Source organism: Taudactylus pleione, unplaced genomic scaffold (assembly GCF_031769625.1).
Source record: "Taudactylus pleione unplaced genomic scaffold, aTauple2 ptg000370l, whole genome shotgun sequence".
Lineage (NCBI taxonomy): Eukaryota > Metazoa > Chordata > Amphibia > Anura > Myobatrachidae > Taudactylus > Taudactylus pleione.
Window position 1 is genome coordinate 3,466,717 of NW_028284771.1, and position 22,530 is coordinate 3,489,246.

At 44.2% G+C, this 22,530-nt stretch overlaps 1 protein-coding gene across 2 annotated transcripts in view; it reads right to left on the minus strand.

The window, feature by feature from the left end:
* Positions 1–1,403: 1,403 nt before the first annotated feature.
* LOC148508350 (uncharacterized) overlaps positions 1,404–22,530 on the minus strand; it is a 161,654-nt gene continuing 140,527 nt past the window's right edge. For both annotated transcript variants that reach the window (XM_088444660.1, XM_088444659.1), the window contains 3 exons: positions 7,421–7,568; positions 4,586–4,729; positions 1,404–3,351 (listed from right to left, as the gene is read on the minus strand). In XM_088444660.1, the coding sequence (XP_088300786.1) occupies positions 2,903–3,351; positions 4,586–4,729; positions 7,421–7,568 (741 nt within the window). In that variant the 3' untranslated portion in view covers positions 1,404–2,902. The remainder of the gene's footprint in view (positions 3,352–4,585; positions 4,730–7,420; positions 7,569–22,530) is intronic.

A 22,530-nucleotide genomic window follows, 5' to 3' on the forward strand; every position in this document is an offset into this window, starting at 1 on the left:
TAAACAAAGTTTGTGTACATTGAACTATCAAAAAGCAAAGGTGTCACTATTTCATTCGCGCAAAAAAAATTCTGTAAATTGGAAACTTTGGATATTGGTATTGGAGACTCAACCTGTATATATTTGCATAAATGCTGAAAAATGATAAAAAGCAGTATGTTTTGGAGAAAATAATTGCTGCAGTTAATTTGGGAATACATTAAAATGGGTGCTAGTATATTTTGTGTCTAGAAAGTGCAGTTTTAATTTTTTTTTTTAAAATACACCTGCTGCAGCCACCTCCAATCTTGAAAACACCTGTCCCATCCATACAGCACCCCCCCCCCCCACCCCAAAATACCTGACCCACTAATTTAAACCAATTTTCCAACACTTTACATTTTTACCCCAAAAATGACATGTCATTATTAGGAGGAATTAAGCTAGCTATTTAAAAAATTATTTTAGCCTAATGTCCAAAGTCCTCAAATTTTTGGCCAAAAATAGGAATTTTGCACATTTTTCATCTGCTCTGAGATGGTGAAAACTTTTCGCCTGTTTTTGTCTATGGAATAACACTGGGAATAGGATAACACTGGGAATAGGATTGCACGATACGCATTTAGGTAAATAAAAACTTATTGCGAAATCGCAGCTTTTCGGATCTAATTGAATTCCCCCATAAGTACTCCGAGGGCTTTTTCCATCTCATAACTACCAGCTCCCAGTGCTCTGTTGCTGTTGGCATTTTATTAATTCTCTATGCCAGTGTTTCCCAAACATTTTTGAATCATGGCACCCTAAAGTATCAGAATTGTTTTCATGGCACCCCTAAGCCAAAAGTTTGTTATTGAGAAATTCAGAAAAAAAATGAAGTATATTGTGCTGGTCTGTCATCCTTCGGCTCAGTTATGTGGCGGTGGACAGATTTGCTCTTCTATTTGTCCACATATTTACATTACATTGACCATAAATAATTTGATTTGATGCTGGACCACCAACCTGAGGCACCCCTGCAAGTGTCCTGAGGCACCCCAGGGTGCCACGGCCACAGTTTGGGAACCACTGCTCTATGCAACGTTTGGATTCCTTGGTCCAAAATGCACATATTTACATATTATTCAACTGAGATAATCCAAAGAAGTGGTTAATACTGGTGTCTTGCAGCACAGAGGCCATGGGTTTGAAATACACCAGGGTCTAGTCTGCAGGGGATTTGTATGTTCTCCTACTGTCTGTGTGGGTTCCCTCCAGGTGCTCACACGGACCAGAAATATACAGTAGAGGTATCTTAAATGGCCTTTAGGTGAATTTGCCTTGTTTGCATTTGTAAGCCTGTGGAGGGGAAATTAGATTAGTGTAATATTCTGGTGCTACATAAATAGTAATAATATTAGTAAGTAAATGACAAGGAATATAGTAAATAACTTTAAATATTTATTTGAATTAATAACAAGTAAATATACAATCATTTTAAACATTTTAAAATATTATTTACTTTACACTATATTGATCTTTATCAGAAATAGTTTTCGAGTAACAGCACAATAGTAACATTTCATGTTATTTTAATCCCATCACAACACCAATTGTTATACAATAGCTTCATTAAGATGACCCCACGAAGGGCTAAGGTCCAGAGTGGAAAATGCTGTGCTAGTGCATGTATATTTGTTAAATACATAGGAGTCATTGACTAGCATGCAATAAATCCGAACCGGGTCCCGTTGCATGACAGGTCGGCTGGGTACACATCTTTAAGTGTGTACCCAGCCTTAGGTTTAGGCTGCGCTTACGGTAGGGTTATTACTTAAAGACTGTAAAACTGCTATACTGACATGCACAACATTGACATAATGTCCATGCCAACATTCAGACCATGTTGACATTCTGGTGCTTATATTTGTGGTGTAACCTCAGAAAAAGGACTTTTTCCAGGGGCTTGCAGAATTTTTTAAGTATTGGGGCCATTTGTTATCAGAGTATCATAGAGAATATCTGCTTGTATATCTCTGCAAAGATATTTGCTGTGGTCTGTCTGCTCTCTGTTGCAATAGCAGTCACTATAGCCGTCTATGGGGACTGAAATATGCAATTTACCAAGCTCAGTCCGGGGTGGGTAAATATCCCTGCTTCAGCCAAGGTGGATAAATCAAGTCGACTGAGGTAATAAATTAAGCCACCTGTGCTCATGCATGGATATCCTTAGTATAGAGGTTCCCAAACTCCGCCATTACAGTCGATGTTTTAAGTATATGCATGCTTGAGCACAGGTACTGACAATCAGCGCTCCCACGCGACATTCTCCGTCGGCCCTGAATGCAGGTCCGACGGGCGATATCTTTACCGGGGCCATGCTGCCGAATGCAGCATGGCCCCTGCCGTCATTGCTGGCATCGGCAAGTGTGTATGTTTTTGCCAATGCCGGCACCCCCGCCGGGTCCCGTCGCTGACTAGGTCGGGCGCACTAGACATTGTCTAGTGTGTACCAGCCTTTACTCTTCGCCAGGATGGGCTTTGCCCCAGTGAGAGACACTTGATTACTGGCAGGCTAAAATCATTTCTTATTACCTCGATATGTGGCAATAAGAAAGAAGTATCTATTACCCAATCTGGAAAAAATCTAATGCCAGACAGTCCCACAGGATGTTTCATTGTCATTGTGTGCAGACATTGTGCAACAGGAAACACTGAGCTTTGGTGATCTGTTTGTTGACCTGAACATTTAATGACCAAATGTGTCCAAATTCAAAACATATCTGGTGTTCAGAGGTTGTGCAGTAAGTATAGATCTCAGAGCCTGGGAGAAATATTACTGTATGATTCAGGATCACATCTGTAAAGTTATTTATTTATTTTTTTAAATAATTAGCAGCTTAATTTAGTTGTGATAGGTATTCTATTCTTTTATTAAATATTTTGTTTACACCTGCCAGGAAGGACGCATTTTAACACTTTTGCTTCTCTGGAGGCTTTTACTTCTTTGACGAGCTGAGGCTGAACGTTGATCTTGGTGCAAAGATGGTCTCTCGGAAATCTCTTTTTCCTGATTAGGAGATGTTAGGGAGTTTTTTCTTCCAAAGGCAAAAAGTTGAGAAGTAATATTAGATATCTCCTGTGCATGATCAACAGAAGGCTGTACTCGTCCATCTATGCTTTCTCCCTCCGATTTTGAAGACGGGTCATTGGAAGAATTTCTTTTTTGTTTTCTCTCCATCTTTAAACTTTTGATGATGTCTAAAGCCTGATTCAATTCTTGTTTTGATTTTTCGATTTCAAAAACAGATTGATCTCGTATTTCTCCACATTTTTTTAGTGAGTTGTCCAGAGAAATAAAAAATTCTTTGCCCAGTTTTGAAAAGGCCTCTTCGCCTGAATGAAATAAAAGAAAAATTACCTAACGGTTAGGAATCAGTAGAGGTAAAGTATCAGCTTCCATAATATTTAATGGTTCAGTATAAAGCAGATAAACCTTTAATGATGTTCCATCGCAAGTGGTGTAGTTTCAATGGCTAATGACAAAGATCCCAAACATATTATAAATGACATGAAAGTTCTGGAGTCAAGAATTTGATAAAAAAAAAAAATATAAGATCAATTTTTAATTTTCATATTAAAAACCATCTACCTCTAAAACCAAAACATTTATGCTGGGTACACACTAGACCATATGTCGTCCGTTCCAGCCGGATCGGACAACATATCAGGCACATAGTCTAGTGCAGTGGTCTCCAACCTTAATTTGGGTGGGAGCTACTAGAGAAAAATGAGACGTCTTGAAGAGCCACATTTTATTTTTGAAAACTAAAATCTGGCTATTAACCAAATTTTTCATTGAAAAACAATGCATTTATTAATACGGTGATAAATATCATTCAGTGCTCCCAACAAAAGCTGAGGATGTACTGAACAAAACAAGCTCCTCTCTGTATGCTGGGAAGAGGCATGGCTGTGGTCTAAGGATGTCCCAGCAGGCTCAGCAGTGCACTGCCACGCCTCCTCTCAGCGTTAGTGAGGATATTTGAATGTGTTATGTATCTCAAACGTGACGACCAGCTAAGTTATCACAAATAAAACAAATTCTTGTTATTGTTGTAAGAGGGTAGTTGTTAAAAAAGCAAAACTAAGTCGATTCTGTTAAGTAAAGCAGGCCTAGACTAGTTAGGTACTTCAAATGGAGAAAATAATTGAATTTTATAATTTTTCATTAATTTGAAAACTGGACCTGCGAGTACTCTCAAACCGATCTTAAATCCATGGCAAAAAAAAAGTTTTTGTTCCCCAGTGAATAGCAATACCATTCTGATATGAAATGGTTGAAGTCACTTTTGATAAAAGGACAACGATTCTTTACGATTTTCAAAAAGACTAGGCAAAAATTAAGGTAAGATGTTGTCACAATAGGTAACAAAGAAGAGTCAGAAATTATCTACCGAAGGCCATAAAAGATGTACCGAAGACGTTAAAAATATAAAAAAAACAGCCAAACACTAGAAAAATGCTACATTTAGGGAAAAAAGGAAAAGAAAACCTAATAAAAGGTTTGATATGTACAATGCTATTGGTTATTCAGAAACAATAAAAAAAAAAAAAAAAGAATTGTTACCTTCATGTTGCTGTGTAGTTGATGGAGTCAACGTGTCAACTGCATCCTGAATCTGTTCCACATTGTTCTTAAAAATTGTTAAGAAGCTCCTCAGAGATGTTTCCGAAGCTTCTGTTTTAAGGTCAGCATAGGAGGAAAGGACGTCTGTAAAAAAAAAATAATAAATAAAAATAAAAAATAGTCAAAACAAGTACATAAAAAAACAATACAATGAAATAGCCTTTTATTGTTCACCTGCCACTACCATAGAATTATTTTACAAAGCAGAAAGTCAATTATACTCATGTGAGATTAGTAATGCCAATAAATAAAACAGAACTTTTATTGACTTTAATTAGCTTCTGCATTTAAATCAATAATATATCAAGGCATAGCGGTTAGCAAATTATTAGACAAACATAAATCTGTGATACGTGAAAAAAAATTGTAAAGATAAAGTAAAGTGGTTTAAAAGACAGATCATCCTTTACTCATTACCACAGTGTTAATATTGTGTTAAATGCAATTTATAATATTACTGCCATCACTCTCCGTGTAATTAAAGGGCAGATGCATCAAACCTTCTAAAGAGTGGAGAAGTTGCCTATAGCACCCAATCAACTTCTAACTACCATTTTATAGAGTGTACTTGATACACAGGGCCGGATTAAGGGGGGGGGTCATCCCTGGGCCCCCACAGACAGAGGGGCCTCCACACAGGGTCTGTGTAACCCTGCCGAGAACAGGTTTCCAATGACACCTGTTCCAGGATTGAGGCTTACTGCTAAGCTCCGGTGTTACTATATGTAACAGCACAGTCGGTGCTGCTGCATACAGCGTAGAGCGGCCCCGTGTCCTCTCACCGTTGTCACGTGACACATTACGTCCGTGACGCTGATAAGAGGACTAGGAAGCAGCTCTGCCGGGAGGTCCCGCCCGCATGCTGTCACTGACTGAGGTAAGTCAGCGGCGCCGGCGGAGCAGTAGGCTTTGTGTGGTTTGGAGGCAGGGGGCTCAGGGTGGCTAGGGGTAGGGAGAAGGGGGGGGGCTCCGTGTGGCTTGAAGGGGGCCCCCATAATTTAGTTGTCCTGGGGCCCCCACAAGCCTTAATCCGGCCCTGTTGATACATGCTAGCTACAAGCTGATGGGCAACTTCTCCACTCTTTTAAATGTTTGATACTTTTACCCTAAGTATGTAATGTGATAATTAGTCCACAGGGCAAATTCCATTAGCTGTGAGCTGCTGTCGGCCTCTTGTGTTGCAGATTTCTCTGCGCATTACGGTAGGCAGATTGTTTGCAGCTCCTTAGGTTGCAAGGAGCATCTGTCTTCTGTAGTTAATGCGCACTAGCCACAGGGATCCATTCTGACAGCTTCTCTGCCTAATTGAATCTGCTCCCATATGTTTTGTTTTAAAATATGTACATTTTAATGTAATTATATTTGTCTCTAATTTTTATATGGATACACAGAATATCTTATAAATCAAGTAGCTTCCACTGAATATATGACAGATCTTTTTGATGACATTATATAATCATATATGTGTTTTGAGGTCTTCTTTCCCTAAGATAATAACTTAACTGATATTTCATTTTGTTGTAGCAACATTCTTAAATTAAATGTGCTGCACTGACCCTATATGCAGTTACTGTACTTCGTCCTGTTATATTGATGGTTGTATTGTGATTCAATAATTAGCTTCTTAGCATAATATACTCAATAAGAACTGCTTTACCCATTAATATAGGATACATAGCTAGTTCAGGTATTCCATTGGGGATGTGGGAACTATAGATAATACAACTAATCTAAGTTAGATTACGAACTGGTGCGACTCCTATTTGGCTTCTCTATCTTTAATGCCATAATCCGCTTTAGGATATCTTTTCCCATTTTTACCCACAATGATGAAGGCATTCCGCCCTCACTGTTGTGTGGTGTGTTCAGGCGGGGTACAAAGGGGACACTTGACCCGGCCCCCGAGATTCCTGAATGGCCCTGTTCATGTGTCCCCCCGCCCCTTGTTTTTGACGCTGGCCCGTTGATGTAAGCAGGGCACAGGCAGAAAGAGGAGAGGGAGGCCAGCAGCCCGGTGCAGCATGCGGGACGTCACGCCAAATCAGAGAGGAGCCAGGACCGTGCCAACCTCTAGGGAATAGGATCAGCACAGAAGGCAGCAGGTAAGTGTTGGCTGGGCTAGAAAGACATGGTCGGGCGGTGGGGGGCTGCAAATGAAGTGGGGGGGGTATGGAGCTGAAGACACAGAGGCTGGCGAATGAGACTGGGGAGTCGCACGGGCTTGGGAGACACAGAGAGGCTGGGGGATAATTAAGATGAGAGACAGAGGGGTTTGGGGATGATTAAGCAGAGGGGAGATTAGTGGATACCTGGAATAAATTCTATAACCTATTTTTGACAGTCCTCATTAACAACACCGCATAATGATGTGACTTACAGGAACAGATTATTAATGTGTTACAGTTATTCATATTTTATTAGAAGTCAAAATGAACAAAGTAAAACACAAAAAGGTGAAAAAGTGCAGCCTAAATATAAAGTTGACAAATTTTTTACTGAAACGCAAATATCTACATTATATCTAACCATACATAAGGTTACTTACACTCTATATGTGTAATAAAACGTGAAATTGTTAGCAACATTTCTAAATATTTATATTACTACAACATTTGCACGGCTCAAATTGCTGTTTTCCTACAGCTTTCAGACAGGACACTGTGCTGTTGTCACTGAATTATTACAAGATCACAATGTGCTTTCTAAAGGGTAAAACTATTAACAGCACAGACCATGTTATCTTGACGAAGTAAATGATTTTTCTGTCTCACTAACCTTTAAGTGGAGAACAAACAACTGCAACAACATTTTCTTGAAAATTATGATAGGCCTGCTTTATCCCTTGGAAAAGAGCTTGTGTGTACTGGACTTGTAAGTTGTAAAGACCCCTGTGGAAATCAAGTTCAGCTTCCAGGGCATGGATCTAAAAAAAAAAAAAAAAACCAGAAAGTTACAAAATCTTACTTTCATAGCACAAAAATACACCCATCACCCCCACATAGTTAGGGCAGAAGTGTTTGTAAACAGATTAGTAAGAAAGCCTGGCCACATTATGAAGTGGGGTGGCCACATTCCATCCCAGGGGCATGTATAACGCTGACAAGCAGTAGGCTGCTCCTCACTTGACTTCAGTCCCAAAACTATCACCCCTAACTTCCATGCAAAGCAGTAATAAACGATCTTACCTCCCAACGTCGTGTCATTTGGAACAATGCAGTCTCAATCAGGGGCGTAACTAGAACTAGGGGGCATAGCAAAATTTTCACAGGCCCCCCCCAAGGTCCCCGCCCTCCCCTCTGCACTTTCCCCTCCCCATCCTCGACTGAACAAGCTTCTAATGTAAGTTACTGTGTATGGATACAAGAGCTAACATCCATCCCCAGTACAGATACCCTTCCTTGTAAGCGTCCTGTGACCCCTAGTCTACTGTATATAGACCCAAGAGCTAACACTCCATCTCATTACACAAGATACCTTCCCCAGTAAGATACCTGTGGCTACTAGAGCTGCTGTGTATGGGCCCAAGAGCTGACACGCTTCCCCTAGTACACATATCTTCCACAGTAATCTATGGCCCCTAAGCTGCTGAAGAACCACAACTGCCAGCAGGACCATCACGGAGTGGCAGGCACACTGGGACTTTTAGTCCAATGGCTCCAACGGCTCAGGCTCCCCAGCTTATGGACCCACCTCGCCTACATACCCTACGCAGGCATAGCTCCAGCACCACGTACACGAAGTCGGCACGATCTTCCCGGTGAACAATACCCTGCTGCTCAGGTGCGTGATCTCATAGCACTTGGTGAAGCATCCCTTGCAGAGGAAGCAGGTGGTTAGGTAGCGGCGCCGGGTGAGTGTGTCTACCAGGATCTCCCTCGCCGTGGTGGAGCCGGAGACCCCAGGCAGCTTGGCGGGGAAGGCTCCTGTCTACCTGGGCCATGGCTGCGGCGGCGGAGGGGTGATGGGCCGAAAGGCTGCGGATACAGCGCGGGAGGAGCAGGACGCATCAGGAACCCTGGCGGCGGTGGTTTGGTGCAACCATGGCTGGCATGGCAGCGTAGGTGCAAGGGGAGGGCCGGGCCCTGGAGGTGGGCCGGGCCCCATAGCAGCCGCACCCCCTGCACCTACGTAGTTACGCCAGTGGTCTCAATCGTGACAGCAGAACAGTGCCCTCAAACCAGAACAGGATGGTTGGGAGGTATGCCATGCGGGTCTGGATTGATAGATAGATAGTATCAAGATCAGGGGTGGGGAACATTTTTGCGGCTGAGGGCCATTTTGATATATATAACATTATTCAAAACCTGGTGGAGGTCAGGTCTCTTCCCTGATCTAGATAGACACTACATAGTAGATAGGTTGAGAATGTTAACAGGTCGACATGGATTTAGGTTGATTGGGTCAAAAGATCGTCCTAGTCAAAAGGTCGACTTGTAAATAGTCTACACAGAAAAGGCCAGCACATTTTTTTTTGTTTTAGCCCTAATCCTACCCCCCTCCAGTGCTTATCCCCCCCAGGTGCCTATCCATAATCCTCCCCTTAGTGCCTAGGCCTAACCGTCCCCTTCTTCACCCTAACCCTAATCCTCCCCCAAGTGCTTAACCCTAAAAATCATGAAAAACCACATGTCTAACTTTTTTGTGTAGACCATTTGCATGTCAACTTTTGACAATGTCAACCTTCTAACCCTGTCGACTTTACGCACTGACGACAATGTACCTTTTAACCATGTTGACATACTCACGGTCTACCTACTGATGTCTATCTATTGACTGTCTATGTACCATCTGGATACCATGTCATGCAGCCTATGAATTCACAAGTAACAAAGTAACCTGAATATTGTTCAAAATACTCCTTAGTGATGCCACTGGTTCTATGTAAAATAACAGACTAATGGTCCAACCCATACTTACCTACTCTCCCGAAATGGTCAGGAGCCTCCCGAAGATCGGGTGGTGCTCCCGACCACCCGGAAGACTAGGTAAGTTTCTGAAACCGGTCGCCACAGGCCCGTACCCCCCCCTTTCCCGCAATCCCGTGACCGCCCACTTACTGTGCAAAAGTGGGCAGTCCGGGGGGCAGATGACACTATTTGCGCTGAATCACACCATGGTAGCCTCCTCCCACTTTACAGTGCCTGTATTATCGGCTCTGTACAGCAATGGGCAGGGCTACAATAATGCGATTGAGCCACCACGCCCCCGCACCGTCCACCTGCTGTGAATAGAGAGTCGACCTGGAGGGGGTAGTCTAAAAGACGGCAAGTATGGTCCAACCCCCAGAATAGCGGCCTGAACTATGAATATGTATCAAGTGTTCCTTGATGAGAAAGGAGGAACCTGGATCCCTGCCTTGCCATAAACACTTCCTTATACTGCTGCTCTTACACCTCACTTACTGTAAGAATTTGTTGTATTCATTATACAATTGACTGTGTTATCACTAATAAGTTTATACTGTGAATTGACCAAGGTCGTCTTTGACTGAGTAATATACTTTAGCGAGAGAGAAGCAAGAAAAAGGCTGTTATGTGGCAGCAAAAACGATCTCTACAGCCAGGAATAAAATATCAATAAAACCTTTTAGAAGCAATAAAACGGACACTTTCATAGACACGTTAAGAAATGTCGTGATTGATGGTGTTGAAAGCTTTTACCTGAATTGAATATTGTTGCTAATATTGCAAATGCTATATACACATAAACATATTTGTATTCTTTTAAGCACCAAGTATAAAATACGTAAAAAGGATCAACAATGTAAAAATCCACATAATTTTTTTATAGTGTCTTAAAAGAAGACGAGATACGCACACACAGAATTTCACCAGCAAGTTTTTACATTTTGCAAAACAAAGGTGTTTTCAACCATGGCAGTGTGACAGTATTTATTTTCAAAAAGATTCATAAGCACAGCTGGGTTCTGCTTTCCTGTTGTCAGTAAAAATAGATGTGGAATGATTCCAACATGCTGTATGCAGTCTTTCTCCTGCAACACCTGCAGAGTGGAGGGGAAAATTAAAATTTTTTCCACATACTCTGTAAACATTTGTCACTTTTTCATTTTATTGACAGATAACACAGTAAGGTGCACGTCTGAAATATTTACTAGGATACATCACTGGACAAAGTCATTATACAAATGTTTGTTGTGGGGAAAATTACATAAACTAAATTACATAAACTTGTAATAATATAGAGAAAAATGTTAAAGGGGCGGGATTTATAGATAATAAAAGTATAATAATAAGTAGTTTAGGAGTAATATATATACACACATATACAAACATACATATATTTTTTTATATATTATATAGGAAATTTTGATATACATTTTTACACATTGGCAGTGGTGCAGAGAGAGGGGGTGAGGATAAAAATTACCACTCAATGTATGGTTTTAAGAGCAGGCATAGCTACGCGCACTCTATTACCAGGACCCAGAATGTGTCTCTATGGGTCGGCACATTGGCAGGCATTTATAACATGTGCTGGTGTTGGTCTTTAAAGTGCAATAATAACCATAAATAATTCTCTAGTATAATTTATAAAATTAAACATTGCTATAGGTTGCAGCCCTACAGTATGTATTTTAGGGCACTTTCCTGTATACCAGATATCATAAGTGCCCAGTGTCTCAAAGCCTTTTTTTTTCCCTTAAAAGGATCCCGTAAAAGTTGTTGTACTGTACATGAAAACAAAATGTAACATATATTTTTATCAGATAACTCTCTAAAACATTTACATACTGTATGAATATACATGTATTGCTGTGTTAAGTAGGTATTAGGTAGGAAACTTGTATTTTAGGTTTAAATATGACTGAATGCATAAACACAGTACTTGACATAAAATTATCTCTTGCTCTCTCTCTATATAAAATATAAAGTCCCCGGTTTAGGGGTCTGCCTGTTCGTTTGGGCTAATCTCTTGAACCACTGGACGGATTTTGATGGGGTTTTCACTATTCTGTAGAGCATTGGTCAAGGAAGGTATAGGTGTATGAACCATTCAAAAGAAAGCCGAGCAGTGACGATTTTAGTGAAGCAAAGTCACAGAAAGAATTTTGCACCAATCTGCTGTGTAGGAGCTGGCCAGTGTGCTGAAACAGCAATAGACAGTGAAAGCAATATGCCCTGTTGCTTAACAGCAGCCTAGAGAGGGAAGGGAGTCAGGGACTGAGCAGGGTCACTTCTTAAGCAGATAGAGTGAGAGACAGCCCTGATACAGACACAGTAGCCAGGAAGAAGCCAGGGGAGCAATAAAAAAAAAAAACATCTGTACACCATCAAATGATTTCCATTTGATGGTGGCAAACATCGGACCGCCACCATCAAATAGTAAAAACACTACTGTCGGAATAATATGAGATATGGTAAGAACTTACCTTTGTTATCTCTAATTCTACGAAGTCCATAGGGTTCCACAGGATACCTTGGGGTATAGGTGATGACGTCAGGCATCGGGCACCATAGAGTTAAGTATTCAGCCTCCCAGGATGCACCAGGGTCTCTCTCCTATACCCCGCCCCCGAGCCAAGGTATCTCAGTTACGTAACAAGCCATAGGCCGGAGGAGGAGAAGAAAGAGAGAGAAAGAAGATCTGGGAACACACAAGTATCACATTCTCACCAGAAGGAGATGGAAACACCGGTGACCAGAAGAAAGCCCATTTGCAGTACAGATGCGTCAGGGCAGGAGTCCAGTGGAACCCTATGGACTTCATAGAAATAGAGATAACAAAGGTAAGTTCTTACCATATCTCATATTTTCTACATCAGGGTCCATAGGGTATCCACAGGATACCTTGGGGATGTCCCAAAGCAGTATCCTTTAAGGGTGGGGACGCTCTAGTGCTGAAAGGAGAATCTGCCGCCGAAGGAAGCATCCTGAGAGGCAAAGGTGTCAAAAGCGTAATACCTTACAAAGGTATGGACAGACGACCACGTGGCAGCCTTGCAAATTTGGACAGCAGAGGCACCACGTCGAGCTGCCCAAGAAGCACCTACAGACCTAGTGGAATGAGCCCTCACAGAGGATGGAGCCGGAAGGCCTTCATGAAGATAAGCTTCCGAAATTGCCATACGAAACCATCCTGCTAAAGTTTGCTTTGAAGCAGGCCAACCCTTTTTCCGGAAGCCATAGAGGACAAACAAGGCGTCCGATTTCCGAAATGAGGAGGTGCTGTCAACATAAATTCTTAAAGCCCGCACAACATCCAGGGTGGCCTCACCCGCTGAAAGATCAGGGGAATTAAATGCCGCCACAACGATTTCTTCGTTGATGTGGAAACTTGATACCACTTTAGGATAGATTGCAGGACGAGTGCGAAGCACCGCCCTGTTCCTATGAAAAATTAGAAAAAGGGGGTCGACATGAGAGCCCCTAAATCCGAGACACGTCTGGCCGAGGCAATGGCCAGAAGGAAAATAGTTTTAGCTGTAATCCATTTGAGGTCCACTTAGCCCAGTGGTTCAAACGACGGTCCTTGAAGAGCTTTCATGACCACAGCCAAATCCCAAGGAGCCACTGGTGGAATAAAAGGTGGCTGAATGCGAAGAACTCCCTGCATAAAGGTGCGGACATCAGGGAGCGCAGCAATCCTACGATGAAACCAAACTAACAGGACAGACACCTGCACCTTCAGTGAAGCAAGGTGAACACCGTAATATAAGCCAGCCTGTAGGAAAGCCAACACCCCATCCCCGGAGACTGGCGTCCGTTGTCAAAAGGACCCAGTTCACCACCCAAAATGGGCGACCCTTGTTGAGATGGGTCGTCTGCAACCACCAGGTTAGAGACAGGCGAACCTCCGGAGTGAGTACCATTGTCTGAGACCTTAAGCTCTGAGGCAAGCCATTCCATTTGGACAGGATCAATTGTTGCAGAGGTCTGGAGTGAAACTGGGCATATTCCACCATGTCGAATACTGACACCATGGAGCCCAGTAGCCTCACTGCCGAGTGCACAGACACTCGCCGACTCTGCAGACAACTGCGCACCCTCAACTGTAAGATCTTTTACTCCGTCACAAAAGATCCGCTGCTGCTGAGAGTCCAACAAGGCCCCGAGGTGTAGAATCCTCTGAGATGGGATAAGGATGGACTTTGTCCAGTTTATCAACCAGCCGTGATTCTGCAGGACCGAAATAGTCAGTTCCAGATGGCGTAGGAGGATCTCCGGGGACTAGGCCAACAACAGTAGGTCGTCCAGATACGGCAACAAAACGGACTCACTGCGTTCGCAGGTGAGCCGCCATGACCTTGGTGAAAACACATGGTGCTGTCGCTAGGCCAAAAGGCAGCGCCCGGAACTGAAAATGGTTGTTGCGGATTGCACCGGAGGAATTGCTGATGACACAAAAGAATAGGTAAGCGTCCTGGATGTCCAACGACACCATGTAATCCCCAGGTTCCAGAGCCAGAATAATGGACTGTAGGGTCCCCATCCGAAACCGAGGTACCCTGAAAGACTTATTGACGGTCTTGAAGTTGAGAATTGGACGATAAGACCCATTGGGTTTCTGCACTAAAAATAGATTGGAATAGAAACCCTGGCCCCTCTGGGATAACAGAGCAGGTACTATAACTCCAGCCTGGAGCATAGTGTGCAATACCTTACGCAGCGCCAACGCCCTGTGCTGGTCTAATGGAAGGCCGGTGGTGAAAAACCGGGAGGGAGGCCTGAGCCGGAAGGAGAGGGCATACCCCTGAGAAACCACCTCGTGAACCCAAGTGTCCCGCGTTGTTGTCAACCAACACTGGGCGAACTGAAGCAGGCGGCCTCCCACACTGGGATCCCCCAAAGAGAGGCCCGGACCGTCAGGCCGCAGGCTTGTCATCCGACTTGGGAGCCGGACGTCTGGTACTCCAGGCCTGTTTCCTGGGATTGGCAGATTTTTTTGGGGGGGCCAGCCTGTCATGGAAAAGACTGTGCTTTGGGCCTACCCTGGGCCCTGTAAGGCCGACGTACCAGAACCTACCGTTGCAGACGGGAGACATGCAGACTTGGCTGCTGACAGCGTAGCTACTATATTGTCCAGATCAGGACCAAAGAGGACTTCTCCATTAAAAGGCAAACATTCTAAGCCTTATTTGGAATCTGCGTCCGCTTTCCAGGAACACAACCATAAGGTATGACGAGCGGCAACAGCTGCAAAGGAAATCCTGGAGGTGAGGAGACTGATATCCAGGGCCACCTCATTAATATAAGTGGCTGAGTCCCTAAGATTGCCCACTAACTCAGCCTGTTCCGCCGAACAGTCCGAGTCTAAGGACGCCTCCAGGCTATCAGCCCAGCGCTCCATAGCTCTGGCTACCCAACACACAGCCATAGCCGGTCTGGACGCCCCTCCAGCAAGGGAAGATATGGACTTAAAGCATATCTCAACCTTGCGGTCCGTAGCATCCTTCAGGGAGGACATGGAGGGTATGGGCAAAGTAGCACTTCTGACAAGACGTGTCACATGAGAATCCACCTGCGGAGGGGATTCCCACTTAGAAAAATAATTATCTGCAAATGGATAAGCCACCACCAATCGGCTCTGAGGCTGAAACCGTTTACCAGGATTTTTCCACGCCTCCTCTAAATGATCTACCAGCTGACCAGAAAGAGGAAACACTGTGGCATCCCCCTTAATATCCTTGAAGAAGGCATATTTGGATTTGGCCACCGGAGGATCGTCATCCTCAATGACTAAAGCAGCACGGACTGCCCGTATAAGGCCAGGAATATATACCTTGGACCTAGCGTCCGACTCTTTAGTACGGAGAGGAGAGGCTCCTGATCAGATAGGTCCAGAATCTCCCCATCATCGGTCGTCACGTCGTCATCATAATGAGCAGGCCACTTATGTGGCCGCAACACAGACTCTCCCTGTAAAACATCCGACAAATGCTCTACCATATTTGTCAATGAATTAACCCAAGCAGGCTCTTGTGCAACCTGAGATGGGGAAACAGGGAGACTGTGGGGTACCATCAGCTGTCTCGGGAACCCTTGCATGGATGACTACACCATTGCTGGGATAATCCCATTTGAGTGAACGCAGGAGGCGGAGCTAACTGGCCCACCAGGGTTGTAAGCGCCTTAGCGAAACAAGCAAACAAGCCCAGGGAGGTTCCTGCACTGGAGCAGTGACAGTAATTGGGCGTGCCAATAAGACTGTCGACATAACCCCTCCGCGTTACCATCTCCCTCCGCTATTAGTACACTACATGTAGTACACAGAAGCTGGCGAGGAAAGTCACTCTCAGACATGATGGTAAAGTATGTGACCCTCTCACTGATACTTATTAGTATAGTGGGAGAACACCCTGCAACACCGCACTGCAAGGGCTTTAGCAGAGTAAGAGCAGGGACAGTAAAATGGCTGACAGTAGAAAGTGAAAGTACAGGCAGCAGCGCTAGCAATAAGTCACATACAATGCAGAAGAATCAATTCACTGCACTATCAGCGCTGATTTCAACTACACAGACACAGAGTCTGGTAGGACACAGCACTGCATACACTGACCTGTGATCGGAGAAGAGGTATGCAGGGGGACCCAGACCACAATGCCTCCGACACTCAGCTTCCAGCAGCGTTCACCACACTAGAAGAAGATGGCCACCGAGGAGCAGAGAGGAGGCCGGCCTGGGGGAGGAGCGCTGCCACAGGACCAATCGGCAGGTGCAGAGAGGACTGTGTGCAGCAGGGGAGGCGCTGGCTGAGAACAGGGAAGGCGCGCTCCCCTAGCATGCAATTAACCCCCGGTACGCCGTAGCTCTTGCCGCTCAGCCGCGGTCCGCTGTCCCTGGGGTATAGTGGAAGCGCAGGTTGTTTGCCTGGCTCCACGCTGCAGCTAGTCCCCAGGGAGCCCCCTGCCTGGGGACTCTAGACCGTGTGTTCAGCGGGGATCCACCGCGGGACCACGTCGCTTTCCTGTCCCCCTTGGATCCGGCCACAGTCTGCAGCATCTGGGGTCACCGTTAGCCATGACCCCAGATACTTTCCAGCATCCCTGGATCAGTACCGGTGTTCTGGTACCGGCGGGGTGAAGGGGAGACCGCATGGACGTCACTACTGACTGTCCATGCTGTACTCCCAGATGTGCAGCCGCAGCTGCCATTGAAGAAAACTTCAGGAGCTAATTTTAGCCCCCCTCTAAACATGTGCTCCGACTCTGAGCCGAAGAGGGACCCTGGTGCATCCTGGGAGGCTGAAAACTTAACTCTATGGTGCCAGATGCCTGACGTCATCACCTATACCCCAAGGTATCCTGTGGATACCCTATGGACCCTGATGTAGAAAAAAAACAATTATCAGATTCAGATCAGATTCAGCTTTATTGGCCAAGTATACATACATATACAAGGATTAATTTCCAATTTAGCACCCACATGAAAAACAACAATACTGAAAAGCCATACCACAATACCAGTCAACCAGGACACATCGTTACCAAAACAAAATAAAAAAAACACACACCCCCTGTTAACACAATAACAGCTTGTGGAAAATAAATTGTTCAAAAGTTTTTTGCACGTTGTTATCTATAACGCCTACCAGAGGGAAGCAATTTAAACAGATGACAACCTGGATGTGTTTGATCTGTGTTTGATCTGCAACAATATTACTAGCCCGCCTACTGACCCCAGATGTCAATTCCCTAACTACCTTTTCAGTCTACTCTTCTCCTGTTTTGTAATAGAACCAAACAATAATTGATGTACAGAGAACAGACTGAATTATTGCTGAATAAAAAAAAAGAGTTAACAATTCTTGTGGCAGAATAAACTTCCTGGAGCCGCATACACATTAGACGATGTGTGTATGCGGCGATATTGTCTGCGTCAGGACCCAGCGGGAGTGCCGACATTGGTAAGTGTATAAACACTTACCAATGTCTGCCACGATGAACGACGGCAGGGGGGGGCATGCTGCATTCAACAGCATGGCATAGTTAATGATATCCCCAGATTGAGCTGCATGTTCAGCCGACTGGGGATATCGTTAACGACCCGCGGGGGCGCGCATCATTGGTCGTTCAGTGTATGCACTGCATATCATTATTGTTCATAGAAATCATCTAGTGTGTATGCCCCATAAGCTGCTGCAAGAAGTACAGTCTCTGCTGGACCTTTTTCTCAATGGCATTTATGTTAGACCCCCCACTTCAGGTCTCGGGAAATCACAGAACCCAAAAACCTGGAGGACACCACAGTCTCACTGATAATAACAGGAGACATCACAGGTGCATGCTGCCTCCAGAGATCCACTATCATTTCTACCGCTTTTTTGTGGATTTAACTCCAAATTATTCCAACTACACCAGAGGGCCAGCCATTCAACCTCCCTTCTATAAGCGGACTCCTCACCATCCTTGATGAGGCCTATAATTGTAGCATTGTTCCAAAATTTCAGGAGTTTCACAGATGGCTCACTAGAGGTGCAGTATTTGAATATATATATATATATATATATATATATATATATAAAAAAATAAAAAAAAAGCGGTGAAAGAATACATAAGATGTGGGATGGGGAAGAGGGACTTGAGAATCACCGCACAGATCCACAAATGTCTGTTGGAATGTATAAGAGGTATATATAATAAGCTATATCCACCTAAACTGCATTCTGTGGTAATGAAATACCACTGTGGCTGGTGGTGGTGCTACTCAGAGTAAATGCAAGTAGACAAGAAGGGGAGGGTATATCAGTTCTGTGAGAACTTCAACCCAAAGACTCTATAGGAGTGCACTCTCATAGCTAAATGTCAATCAAAATATCTTAAAACATAACCTTTATTCATTTTTGCACGGAAAAAAGATTAAAATGGACTTACACAGATCGTTATCTCGGTAGTGGTTACCCAGATGAGGGAAAGGCGAGATATGAAAATCTAACAATAAACAATACAACATTAAACATGTATGATAATCATAAAAACACCAGGTCAGAATGTTGCTGAGTATATTCAATAGATACGTGGAGTGACAACCTACAGTATCAACACCCAGCAAGATAAGGTTAAGACAGTGACTAATGAAGAGAGGAGTAAGGGGATGTAAGATACTGCAGCTAGGCTCTGCTGCTCCCTATCACACAAAGGAGTGGAGGAGAGGGAATGAGAGATCTGCTAGTGCTGTAACCCCTGGAAGTAGCAGTCAACAGTAGTCAACGTCGTCAAACCTAACTTCTACTATCGGTTGCCTTGCTAAACTACATCGGACAAACAATGAGAAAATAATAGGTTGCTATGAAAAACCACTGGGAATGTAAAGAAATACCGACGCTGGGGGAGGGGGGGCTAGGATTAGGGAGTCTAGCAGGATTAGGGTTAGGTTTGGGGGGTTAGGCACCCCTAGGGGGAAGGGTTAGGCACCCCCAGGGAGAGGTTAGGGTCAGACACCTCCCGGGTGGGTTAGGTTTAGGGAGCGGTAAGGGGGGAAATTAGGGTTAGGCACCACTAAGGGAGGCTTAGGGTGGGACAGGGGAGGTTAGGGTACTTACCTGCCCCTGTCGGGCATCTGCTGTCGGGATTTGAACCGCCGGCATTTCAATCCCATTCCGATGTAAACATCTCCAGCCTCACCTGCTGCTTCCTATTCTCCAGAAACGTAATGATCCGGTAACAAGTAGCAACTAGAACCCCAAACAAATAAGTTTAGGGTAAAGTTTTACTGGAACAATTGTGTTGTGAGCAAACAGGACCCTTGCATATCTACCAGCGAACAGGACCCTTGCATATGTACAGGGCGAGATGCTGTAGGATGTAATGCAGCCACAAATTGACTGCATCCTCCACTGACCTATTCGCTCGGTAAGCGAACTGCATAGGGTCCAAAAGGGGGCCAGCAGTGTCCTTCAGATGAGCCAACAACAATCGTTCGAATGTTTTCGTAACCACAGACGTCAAGCGACTGGTCTGTAATCATTTAAACCCTTGATAGAGGATTTCTTAGGCACTGGGATAATTGTAGCACTCTTAAAACAGGATGGAACTTCACACAATTCCAAAGATCTATTACAAATCATTGAGAAAACGGGGGGCCAACTATTCAGCACAGATCATCAGGCTAGCTGGTGACACACCATCCAGGCCAGGTGCTTTCCTGGACCTCAGCCTTCAGAACTGTTTGGTCACCTCAATCTCCTCCACCTTTAGTACAGGTGAAACATCTGTACCACATGGTGGGGAGGATACCAGAAGTTTCCGATAATTGACCACCATGATCAGAAGTAGTAAGGGACTCCAAATAAAAAGTGTTCAATTCGTCTGCCAATTTCTGGCTCATAACAGAGTGGGTAGATGTCTTCCTGTAGTTGGTAATATCCTGCACACTTCTCCACACCGACATAGGATCATTAGCTGAAAATTTAACTCTTAGCTTGTCAGCAACACACATTTTTGCTGCCCTGATCTCTCTAGTCAAAGTGTTCCTGGCCTATTTGTACAGGATTCTATCCCCACCTCTGTAGGCCTCCTCCTTGGCACAATTTATTTATTTTATTTATTAACAGTTTCTTATATAGCGCAGCATATTCCGTTGCGCTTTACAATTGGAAACATTGATAGAACAAAACAGGGTAATAACAGACAGACATAGAGGTAAGAGGGCCCTGCTTGCAAGCTTACAATCTATAGGGAAACAGGCATTGATACACAAGGATAGGTGCTATATATATTGCAATTTGGTCTGGCCAGAATGCAGAGTTTCTTGGTGGGCTGCATGATCCAGTCACATAGGAATGTCGGCAAAATGTCAGGAGTATGTGAAAGAAAGACAATATGTGAGGTTATGTATGGACTGTGAGAGGGGATGTGATAAGACATGGAAGCTATGAAGGTTATGTGGTCGGTTCTGGAATCTGATAAGCTTGTCTGAAGAGGTGAGTTTTCAGGGAACGCTTGAAGGATTGAAGAGTAGAGGTAAGTCTTATTGTGTGTGGTAAGGCATTCCATAGAGTGGGTGCAGCCCGAAGAAAGTCCTGTAACCGTAAATGGGAGCAAGTAATGCGTGGGGATGAGAGACGCAGTTCTTGTGCTGAGCGGAGAGGTCGGGTTGGGAGATATTTTGAGATGAGTGAAGAGATGTATGTTGGTGTAATTCGGTTAATGGCCTTATGTGTAAGTAACAGTATTTTGTATTGAATACGGTAGAAAACTGGCAACCAATGGAGGGACTGACAGAGCGGGGCAGCAGATGATGAACGTTTGGCAAGGAAGATAAGCCTCGCAGCTGCATTCATAATGGATTGTAATGGCGATAGCCTGTTTTTGGGAAGACCAGTAAGGAGACTATTGCAATAGTCAATGCGGGAAATAATGAGTGCATGGATTAGAGTTTTTGCAGTGTCTTGTGTGAGATATGGTCGAATTTTGTATATGTTTTTTAGATGTATGTAACATGATTTTGAGACAGATTGAATGTGGGGAACAAAGGACAATTCAGAATCAAGGATGACACCAAGGCAGCGAGCTTGTGGGGTGGGGTGGATTGTTGAGTTATCAACAGTGATAAAGAGATCAGATTGGTAACTGTTATTGGCCGGTGGAAATATAATTAATTCTGTTTTAGAAATATTAAGTTTCAGGTAGCGAGATGACATCCAAGATGAAATGGCAGAAATACATTCAGTGACACGGACCAATACAGATGGTGATAAATCTGGAGAGGATAGGTAGATTTGAGTATCATCCGCATACAGATGGTACTGAAATCCAAAAGAGCGGATTAGTTTGCCAAGAGAGGTGGTATAGATTGAGAATAGCAAAGGACCTAAGACAGAGCCTTGCGGTACTCCAACTGATAGAGGTAGCGAAGAGGAGGCAGAATCAGAAAAACGAACAGAAAAAGAGCGATCAGATAGGTAGGAAGAGAACCAAGAAAGGGCTGTGTCCTTAAGACCTAGGGATTGTAATGTTTGTACGAGAAGAGAGTGGTCAACAGTGTCAAAAGCAGCAGAGAGATCTAGAAGAATTAGAAGTGAGTAATGGCCTTTAGCCTTGGCAGTGACCAAATCATTTACTACCTTAGTCAGTGCTGTCTCTGTGGAGTGCTGGGAACGGAAGCCAGACTGAAGTGGGTCCAATAAGTTGTGGGTGTTAAGAAAGTGTGTGAGGCGGGTGTAGACAAGTCTCTCCAGTAGCTTGGAGGGGCATGGGAGCTGGGAGATAGGACGGTAATTAGAGAGAGTGTTAGGGTCAGAATTTTGTTTTTTCAGAATGGGAGTAATCACTGCATGCTTGAACAGTGATGGAAAGATGCCAGTAGAAAGAGAGAGATTACAGATTTTAGTTAGGGTTGGGATGAGCACAGGAGACAGAGCTTTACTAATTTGTGAGGGTATAGAATCTAGAGGAGAGGTAATAGAGTAGGAGGATGAGAAGAGTGTAGATACTTCATCTTCATTTGTGGGGTCAAATGAAGAGAATGTGCCAGAGGGTTCAGGTAGGGAATTGAGTAGGTCACTAGCTGAGGAAGAGAATAACATTTCATTTCGGATATTATCAATCTTGTCCTTGAAATAGGAAGCAAGCTTTACTGCCTAAGCTTTGCAGTAAACCACGGTTAGTAACCATCGTATTCTGAAGTGCATCCCTACACTGAACCTGCAGACAGACTCTGGCCAACACTCCTCCACCATGAAGTTCTCCCTCTCTAGCGTGATGTTCCTGCCCAGCCACACACCCTCGGCAACCGTGGAGGGGAGCACATGGAAGCTGCGGAAATATGCACAGGTGCCCCAGCCTCGGATACATACTGCTCAGAATGCTTATGGTATCTGCAACACAAATCTCTCATCCGTAATCCTCCAACCCTTTCCAGCACATCACAGTGGCTGGGCCCCAGCCAACTGCAGGGCAGCAACAGTGGGAGGGGTGAAGGTTTCTG